This window comes from Brachyistius frenatus, unplaced genomic scaffold (assembly GCF_029030835.1).
Source record: "Brachyistius frenatus isolate BFR_SWC_R1_liver_20210118 unplaced genomic scaffold, ASM2903083v1 Contig_92, whole genome shotgun sequence".
In the NCBI taxonomy this organism is placed as follows: domain Eukaryota; kingdom Metazoa; phylum Chordata; class Actinopteri; family Embiotocidae; genus Brachyistius; species Brachyistius frenatus.
Genome location: NW_027210691.1, coordinates 747,501 through 757,500, shown reverse-complemented (window position 1 = coordinate 757,500; position 10,000 = coordinate 747,501). Strand labels below are relative to the sequence as shown.

General features: G+C 43.0%; 1 protein-coding gene across 1 annotated transcript in view; it reads right to left on the bottom strand.

Moving 5' to 3' along the window:
- Window positions 1-2,155: 2,155 nt before the first annotated feature.
- The window catches only part of LOC138627828 (scavenger receptor cysteine-rich type 1 protein M130-like), an 8,015-nt gene continuing 170 nt past the window's right edge, over window positions 2,156-10,000 (bottom strand). Inside the window, exons 2-10 of the mRNA XM_069710436.1 lie at window positions 8,828-8,863; window positions 8,457-8,747; window positions 7,880-8,179; window positions 7,467-7,793; window positions 6,636-6,938; window positions 6,263-6,568; window positions 5,788-6,132; window positions 3,262-3,347; window positions 2,156-2,867 (exon numbers count right to left, since the gene is read on the bottom strand). Of these exons, the coding sequence (XP_069566537.1) occupies window positions 2,757-2,867; window positions 3,262-3,347; window positions 5,788-6,132; window positions 6,263-6,568; window positions 6,636-6,938; window positions 7,467-7,793; window positions 7,880-8,179; window positions 8,457-8,747; window positions 8,828-8,863 (2,105 nt within the window). The 3' untranslated portion in view covers window positions 2,156-2,756. The remainder of the gene's footprint in view (window positions 2,868-3,261; window positions 3,348-5,787; window positions 6,133-6,262; window positions 6,569-6,635; window positions 6,939-7,466; window positions 7,794-7,879; window positions 8,180-8,456; window positions 8,748-8,827; window positions 8,864-10,000) is intronic.

Below are 10,000 nucleotides of genomic sequence, written 5' to 3'. Positions count from 1 at the left end.
AGTTGGGAGCTCTGGGAATACACTGAACGGATTTCTTTTGGGGAAAAAAATAAGAATAAACGTTTAGCGACATTTTTTCCAGGATGTTCTCGAACACGTTTTTTTAGACAACGGTCGTTTCGGTGGCACCTCTCTTCTCTTTCCCCAGCGTACAGTCATATGCCAAAGGATTACAACAATATTACGACAGCATTATTACGATTTCGGGAGATTACGCAGACTCCTGAAAAAGCACACCTCTTGACTATCTCTTAGTGGTCAAAGAGAAAAAACGACATGTTGGGCCTTGGATTGAACGAACAAGCACATTTGTCAACGTCTTGTCTCAAAGCATCAATAACAACCAACTGTCAAACTGCGCGGTGAACTTCTCTGGCACTTTAATCACATGTTTTCATCTCATCGCTCTCATTCTCATGGACAACTGAATAGTATACTCTCCAGTATTACCGACCTAACTCTTCTGGCTGTGGATGACTTAGATAATGTCGAAATAATCCGTGTGTTTGCGTTTCCATGGTGGATTGGTTCTCTCTGTGTCGGAGTATTCAAAAAAAAAAATTTCAAAAAAACCCACAACCGTGGCGTCCCGAGGACGGAGCCCTGAGGAGCACCGGCGGGAACTGATTCAACGCCAAACTGAAAGGCGGCTCTACGTTCGATGGTGAAATATTTGGGAGAAACGCGACAATCTGTTTGGGAAGCAACCGCACGAAGAAACACTGTTGAACTTGACCATAAGTGTTCCTACCACTAAAAAAGATGGCGCTCGAGATCGTTCAATGTTTTAAAAGATGGCCAGCAGGACTCGCGCTGTCCCCCGTCCCCGTCCCCTCCTCTTCCCTTCCCTCCCCTCCCCGCACCCCCTCCCCCCTTTGCCGTTTGACAGTGTCTGTGTTTGTATGTGACATACACCTTACAGTCTTCGATGGTTTGATACCCATGATTTACTTTGAATATAACGAAATAAACGACCACGATAAGGAGAAGAAAAAATACACAACAACACGCGAGATGGGGATTTTATGCTTTCATAGATACAATTATGTGGATTTATAATGAAATAAAAAGGTATTTTTCTTGGAAAAAAAAACTAATTTGTTGTTGTCGTCCAAGTTTCATTCATTCTGTCCATTGATTTTCTTCCACTTTTCCAGCATCAAGTTTTCCCAGATATTTTCCATGAAACTCATTTCAGCCGTTTGTAACCGGTCACTGACCCAAAGTTCGTTATGATATCGCACAAAATGTTTTGATCCTTTCACTTTCCTTTAATGTTTTTAAATCTCACTATAGATAAGAATCTAATTCATTTTCATTTTATAATGATGATGAAATTGTATTGTTAACGTTGTCGAAGAAGGAAGTCATGGGACATCCAGCAGTGACGTCATCGTTGGTTTGTGAAAGTTATGAATCCTCCAGTTCAGATTCTGTCCGTCGCCATCTTTGCCGTAGTGGTTTGGAGCAGGAAGTGACCATATTTGGACGAGCCGGGGGAGGAGCCAGCGGTGGATCTGATTTGGGAACCTATGCCCCGCCCACCAATAGCGGAAACCTGATTGCACCACAGGCCTGTTAATTCAACTTTGAGGCCTAATATCTCATCAATACTGTGATCATTACAGAAAACTAATAAGAACAAGTAACTTTAACAAACGACACCAAATTGACGATTTGCTTCATCGTGGTTATAGACGGTGATAAATGTTTTTCAGACAGCCTGAACTGTCTGAACTCAGGGTTGTTAGCTGGTTGTTGAGTTTAGTTTGTTTTTAGGAAAATTAGCTATTTCTCAGCTGATTTTCAGAATAATTTGCCATTTGTTAACTTGTTCCTAGCTGGGTTTTTTGTGAAATTAGCTGTTTGCCAGATTGTCAACACCGAGTTCGACTGCGACCTTCTGAGGAGAAAACATTCGCCGCAAACCACCTGAACTGTGGCGCCATGGCAACAGGGTTCTCCAACACCACAACACGCGTTAAGTTTCTCGCCCTCAACGACACAATTGTGAAAATTGTTTTGATTTTTGACCTCTGAGATTAACGATCTGCTCTCCTACTTGTTCGTCGCTGTCTGCAACGTCTTCTCAACAAACCCGGCGGCAGAGTGAAGTCTCCTAACGGTGACGACGAGGAGGCTGAAAGGGAAAACAATCAATCCAGTGTTCACGGCTCGCTAAATAAATAAAGTGTGAGCGAAAGCTGCTGCAACTGAAAATTATTCACGCAATTCTGTTGACGCAAGTCTCATTTATTGTGACACCGTTTAAAAAAAAAAAAAAACCTCTTCACCTGACGGCAAACGATGTGAACAAACGTTTGTAATTTGCTCCGACAGCTTCAGAAGTTTTTCTCTCGACTCATTTACACATTAAGTGATTTTAAACCCTCCAATTCTCAATGAAATTCTCCCTGAAAAACCACGAGTAAACATAGCAGACGTTCAAGTCAGCAAAATATCATTTTAGACACAAATTCCTACGGTGCAATACGGTGGCTTTCTTAAATTGCAGTATAAAACACGTTAAAACTGAAATTAAAGCACGCATTTTGTTTATTATGAGGACGGCAGGAAAACGCCAGCAGATTATATGACGTAACAAAAAAGTCACCATATCTCTATAATTATTTACAATAAAGACTTCATTCCCACTGCAGTGACAGTGATATTACTTTTTGCAATAAAGTTATTATGTACTCTACTGAGTGTGTCTAAAAAAGAAAGAAAATCAACAAGCCGTTTAGAAAACCATCCTATTCTGTTCCCGGAGCTCCCGCCTCTTCTTCTTCTCTCCTTTCAGCACCACAGAGGTCATCCAGCTCAATGTTTTCCTCTTGGGTCGATGTCTTCTGCCCTCTGGTGGCCTAACAGAGACACGGCATGTCACAAAAGTAAGAAACTAAATCATTTACGTTCTCCTCATTTTCTGTTGAGGTCGTAAACGTGATGTTTTTTTTTTACATCTGGCATGTTTTGAGTTCAGTCCAGTCTGTTAACTAAATAATTAGTGTTGATAATCGACGAGAGCTTAATTACATGTTGAATATTTAGAGTGTCAGAGTTAAACATTTCTAATTAGAAGCACACCGGGTAGAGGCTGATCCCCCAGAGCCACATGGAAGGCTTTTAATGTGAAACATCAGAGTAGGAAGTGTTTAGTTTTAGTGCAAAGAAAGTTTGCTTTTCCTCACGATATCTAATGCAAAGTGGATTTTGGAAATTCATCCACTCACTACTTTCCATTAAAGTTCACGGTACCTTGCAGCAGCAAAACAGGGCAGCAATGAACAGCACAAACAGCAGGACGACGACAACCACTCTGATGATGAGATCAGTGGAAGAGGCTGAAAGAGATCCACATGCGTTACATTAACTCATTTGGGGAGTTATTTCTCTTCATTTTAATGTAGTTTAATGTAAATGCAGGTTTGATCTTCAAAAAGGACCAATGCACAGGAAAAGGTGCTCTAAATATGTGCTTGTTGTCTCGGGTTTTCCTTTTTTAAAAATAGCATTTATTGTAATTGGATAAAAGAAAAGATTCAGATTAATGAGTTAAAAACTTGTTTTGGAGTCTGTTTTCAACAGTTAAATTTGTTTGTATGTTCCAACAGGTTGAACCACGGACAGACATCAGGTAAGGTTGCATGTTGTTTAACATACTAATGTCACCTGCAAACCGACGCTAACAGTGAACGATCAACATTTTCCTCAGACGCAGGCTATTATCTAAGTTACGAAGAAAAACCTCTACGTGACATGAATGGCATTATATTATCTTAATATCCAACACAAAATGAACTTCCATGACCTCTGACCTTTCTGCAAACATCAACAAACACGTTACAACTCACGAGCTCTGGGTTTACGGAGAATTTCAAGTTCGGGGGGAAAAGACGCGCGATAGGTCAGAACCGCCCATGTCCCCGCCCCCTTTAGGTAGAAAGAAAAGTGACACTCGAGGTGTCCTACGATGGCACTTTCCGAGCTACATTACAACCCCCAGCGTCCCGTTGTCTTCCCTTCGTATAGCTCGGCGCCATGAAGCCATTCTATCGGGGGGGTTTTTAGGACATGTCCAGGAACAAAAAACAATATTTCACATTATTGTTGGTGCAACTGACTACACAGCAAATCTGGCGTGGCGTTCTTATTTAACCTTCGTGCTGTCTTCGCGGACACAATACGAGATCTGCCTTCGTCCGGGTCAAATTTGACCCGTAGGACAAAAGGTGCTACAATGAAAAATGTTCAAACCTCATCATCCAACTTGATTCCAACGTGTTGACACTGGTTTTACACTTTTTTTTATTTATTTTTTTTATTTATGGTCAATACACCTAATTTTTATGAAAATTTTGAGTACAAAATAAGTGAAAATTGTGAATTGTTTTATTATAATGAAAATTAAATCGTAATTTATTGATGGATTATCACAGACTGGTGTCTGTCATAGTTTAGTCAGAATTTTTTTTTTTGAAACCATTTCATATTGTCCGATGTCAGCAAATAGTCACACCTGTTGTCCTTCTGTTGTTAAATCTGACCCGGTCGGGTTTTTTAGTGGTTGTAAGGTATAATGGAAAATACATCACAAAATATTCGGTCAAACCTCGTCAGCCAACTTCACTCCAACTCACTGACACGGGTTTTACACTTTTAATTTTTTAGTTTCTTCTGAAATTATATAATTCATTTTTGAATAAAAAAGAAGCCCACATTGGTCATTATTTTTAGGATAAATAAGATTAAAGGAACATTTCTTGATAGAATATCACTGTTTGGTGCCCGTCATAGTTTTATAAATTTTCTATTTTTTTTATTTGAAACAAATATTATTGGATATTTTATAAAACATAATACAGAAATTATCGCCAAATTCTGCAGAAATCTTTTTTGTGAACGTCATTCCACCTCAACACAACTCATTTGCACACACCTGGTGTGTGTGTGTGTGTGTGTGTGTGTGTGTGTGTGTGTGTGTGTGTGTGTGTGTGTGTGTGTGTGTGTGTGTGTGTGTGTGTGTGTGTTTGTTTGTTTGTTTGTTTGGTTTTGTTTTGTTCCCATGTTGGCAAAGGAACAGCAAAAGACTCGTTAGGACAGCTGCACAAATGTGGAGCTTTGAACTTGTGTGTGAGTCTGTGTCTGTACATGTGTGTATGTGCGTTTGTGCATATGTGCGTGTGCAAATGTGCGTGTGTGTGTGTGTGTGTGCGTGCGTGCGTGTGTGTGTGTGTGTGTGTGTGTGTATAGGTGTGTTTTTTGGGGGTTGTGGTCTTGTCAGGGAAATGCTAATGAAGGTGTAGTTCGAACAGATTGTGATGTGGAGGTTTGAACTTGGGGAACGGGCGGTCGCACCACCGGGTCATTTGTGACCCGCGAGGACCACAGATGTTACAGATGTTATATTTTCTTTTCAACCAGCCATAGTTCACTGTAAGTTGTCATCATTGATTTTTGTTTGTTTGTTGTTGTCGTTGTTATCTTTGGTCAATTAAGGAAATTAAATGAGAAATAAATAACACATTTATGATCAAAATGGTTTTGAAAACAGGTCACGAAAGACCCGAGTACAGCAGGAAGGTTAAACCGGTTTGTTTAAAGTAGAAGTTTGGAGAGAAAAGTCTCAACTTCCCGTTAATTCACTGTTGCGTTGCAACATGGGGATTCCTCTGTTTCTCCGTCAGGGTAAGTGGAGATCTAACGGACTTCAGCAAAACGGTAGCAGGAAAACGTGAAGACGCTGCACCGCGATCGTGGGGCCCAGATTCTCCGGGAAGCTACCTGAGACGGCGAGGTGCAGCGGCGGGCTCGTAGAGGAGAAGTTATGGGAGAAAACGTAGACGTGATAAACGCAGCTGTAGGTCCCTCGGTGGGCGTGGTCTGCCGCGGAGAACAGGAAACGGGCGGTGTGATTGACGGTGTGATTGACGGCCGGCAGGCTGTAGCTCCGTGACGCGGCCGATGCGGACAGGTGGAGCTGGAAGGAGCCTCCCGGGTACTGTGGCGCGATGGAGCAGCCGATGGTGAAGCTGGAACCCAGGAGCACCTGAAGAAGCCCCCGCTGCTCCACCTCGGAAACTCCACCCGCGTCCTGAGAGAAGGAGATGTTCGGCCGAGCAAGCAAGTCTGTGAACACATTTTTTTTTTAAATGTCAAGAATGTAAAAGTCCTCAAGCTTTTGTAATGGCAGCAACCGTAGAAAACGAAGACCTCATTCATGTGGAGAAAACCAAACGTGGAGAAGGTCAAAGGTTACCTGAGCAGATCACCTCCAGTCTGCTGTTGCTGTCGTGTGGTTCAAACAGTGCCAAACACTCCCGCAGCACAGAATCAGGCTGAATACAAACATCTCTGATGATCCGGGCAGGTTTTGACAAAGATATCGGTTTAATATTAGCGCTAACGACAGACCCACAGTCCAGTTGCTGACACACCAGGGCCGCTACCTTCTGCTCCCAGTTGTTAACATAGCTAATCAACAGTCTCCATTTTCCATGTTGTTCCATCTCCAGCGTGCCGTCGCAGCGACTCGTTCCTCCGAACAACCGGACGCGATCCGGCTCTGAACGGAGACAGAAGTTATTTTCATTCTCTTGGAAGATGGAGTCATATCAAAGCTCCTCTTTTACCTGAACAGGTGAGTCCAACAGCTTGACCGGGTGAGCAGGTGTTTGATGATCCTGAGCGTTTGCAGTCTGACAGAACAGACTCGCCGCCTTCACACTGGAGCGCTTCGCTCCGTGCCGGAGGCTCCGCCTCTCCGTAGAGTCGCCCGACGAAGGCGGAAGGAGCCCCGCAGCCGAGCTCCCTGCAGACCACCGCCGCGTCCTGCAGGTCGAAGGCGTCTTCGCACACCGAGGACCACGACTGGTCGGACTTCACCTCCAGTCGGCCTGAACACAGACTCGTCCCACCGACCAGCCGGACCGACTCTGACAAATAAAAAGAAACCTCACGTTACCGACAACCTTATTTCCCAAACCGATGAGATTTGCGAGCCGGTGAAGCTGCGGCTGTTGTTGTGAAAAACCGTCCGATACAAATGCAAAATCCTGCAACTGTAAGGTTGTTCGATAAAAAGCTAACGATAGATTTACTGTGCGCTTGAAAAAGAGGGCACGAAAACACAAATAATTTCTCAAGTGAAATGACCAAACTAAGCCTTCCAATTCGTGTTCGTTTGGTACGACTCATCGAGCCACGATAGCACCGTTTAAAGGGAACACGGCAGAATTACCCTTTAATGCACCATTTCATGTCTTGAAGCCCTTTTAGTGTTGGTTGATGCATCTGAGCGGTCACTTTACGAGCACTGAACCTCTGCTTTGACAACTCGTGCTTGCAAACTAAGGATTGCCCAATTTACATGTTATCATTCCTCCAGGAGATTTCTCTACAGCTCCGTCTAATGAAGCCGACAGACGTCAACTCTTCCTGTTTGAGCTGTATGACATCGTTACCTGAGCACGTGACTTCCAGACATTTGTTCGAGAAATCGGACAATAAGAGCGATGCACATTCCCGCACTGTAGAGTCAGACCGACCGCAGGAAGACCAGATCCTCCACGAACCAGCGTTGCGTGAACCGTCGAACCAACGTTTTCGTACTGATGTCGAGATAGCGGTGCCGCAATCCAGTTTTTTACACACGACGGCTGCAGACGTCAGGTCCCAGAAAGACGGGTCCCGGAAATCCTGTTCTACCGGTCGCCACTCTTCCCCGCCTTTGATCTCGAGTCTACCGACACAGCGGCTGGTTCCTCCAACCAACCGGACCTCGTCGGGGTCTGAGCCGATGCAAAAGAGTAATTAGTAGAAAAACAAACAAACTGGCATTAAAACATTTTGGCAGATCAAAGCTGTCCTGTTCTACCTGAGCAGGTTAGTTGAGCAGATTTTCCAGGTGAGCAGGTGTCGGCAGATGAAATCCTGCAGTCCAGGAGAGAAGACTCGCTGCCCTCACAGTGAAACCTGTCGGACCACATGGGGGGCGCTACTTCCTCGTACGGCGCCCCCCGCAGGACCGAAGGAGCCCCGCAGCCGAGCTCCCTGCAGACCACCGCCGCGTCCTGCAGGTCGAAGGCGTCTTCGCACACCGAGGACCACGACTGGTTGGACTTCACCTCCAGTCGGCCTGAACACAGACTCGTCCCACCGACCAGCCGGACCGACCCTGGAGAGGAAGAACGACACAGAAACAGATGCAAAGATCCTTTCAGTCTGTGGAGATGGAGATGATAATAATAATAATAATAATATTAATAATAAACTTTATTTGTAGAGCACCTTTCATACAAGAAATGCAGCTCAAAGTGCTTCACAGCAAGAAAATTACATGGTGTTTCACATAATAACAGATTTAAAGAAACATTTAAAGATATAGAAAAGAAATGAGAATCAGATAGAATGCATAAGAGCAGATCACCATTTTAATTGAGTGTTTTTGTTACCTGAGCAGATGATCTTCAAACTCGTATTTATAAGCATGGACCTTTTTGTTAAACATTTCCTCAGTCTAGATTGAGACCTGAGACAGGACCACTTCATGCTCTCAGGAGAAGAGTCCGGCCATTCGGAGGAAGTCTGAACCGCGGTGCCGCAGTCCAACCGTCCACAAACTACATCTGCTAACTTGAGGTTCCAGCCTTCATCATCCACTTCACTCCAAACCCCCCCCCTCTTCACATGCAGCCTGCCAGAACAGTTGCTGGCTCCTCCCACCAACCGAATATCATCCACCGCTGAACAGGTGAGAGCACAATTAGTGAAATCATTCCTTTGTTTAAATTCTGCGCTCTCACGTTTGTTTGTTTGCGTTTACCTTCAAAAGCATCGTTTCCTTCAGTCCGGAGACCTGCTGAAAATCATAAAAACATAAAACGCTCATTCTTATTTGTTGTTAGCTGGACAACGAAGGCAGAAAAAAACCTGGTAGAAACACAGTGACCTTTGACCTCTTAGGCAATCCCAATCATATTAGTTCACCATCAGTGAATGTTTGTGCCACATTTGAGGAAAATCACCAGAAAGGGGACGACGTAGCGATATCAAGATTATCACGTTTTACAATGGAGGGGAAGGAGGTTGTGTTCACAGGAACAGACGGACAACCTGGAACCGTTTCGCCAAAAAAGTTGAAAATCCTAAACTGTTAGTGCAATTTAAAAAAAAAGAAAAGCGTTGTGAACAGTTATAGAATAGAATTTTTAAAAGCTTGTGTTTCCGCAAATCATTCGTGTTGAACATAAACAAGTCCACTTAAGCATTAATATAAAAATATACTGTTGCCCAGGTTAAAAACATGCATAAATGAGGAGGTTAAGAAATAGATTCAATAAATACATTTAAAAAAAAAAAATCTGGTTAAACTACATATTTCATTTGTGTGTGATAAAATGTCGAACCTGCAACGTTTTATTTTGTATTTTTACTCGTTAATTTTCCGCCTTAGTTTGGTGTTGTTACTGGTGTGTGTGTTTGTTTTTGTGTATCAAGGTCACAGTGAAAAGTGTCGAGGAAAGAAATCTGTTTTGGTTTAAAGTGAAGAACACATTTATTTCCTTTTCTTATATTTCATTCATTTTGGCTTAAATTAAAAGTGGGTAAAAGAAATATCGTATTTAATTTTAAAAACCGGTTTCTGGGTGTGTTTAGTACTCGTAAAGGTTAAAGGGTGAGTACACACATTTAGTCTCTACTATATATAATAATACTCTATATAATATAATATCAGTCTGTTCAGTTATGTCTGTCGGGCTTCTTCATTGATCCGAGACTGATAACAGATAATTAGTTATCCGAACACAATTTAATGACGTGAAGAATTCTACCTGCAGATGTTTTGGATGGTAGACGGGCTGCATGTGAAGCATCACAACACAACCTGACATACACACCACGGAACTAATTCCTTTCTTTGCCGTCGAGAATCTGAAGCTCGTATTTGGACTTTGGACACGTCGAACATTAGTAATCTCCGCCGTAATGATCTGAA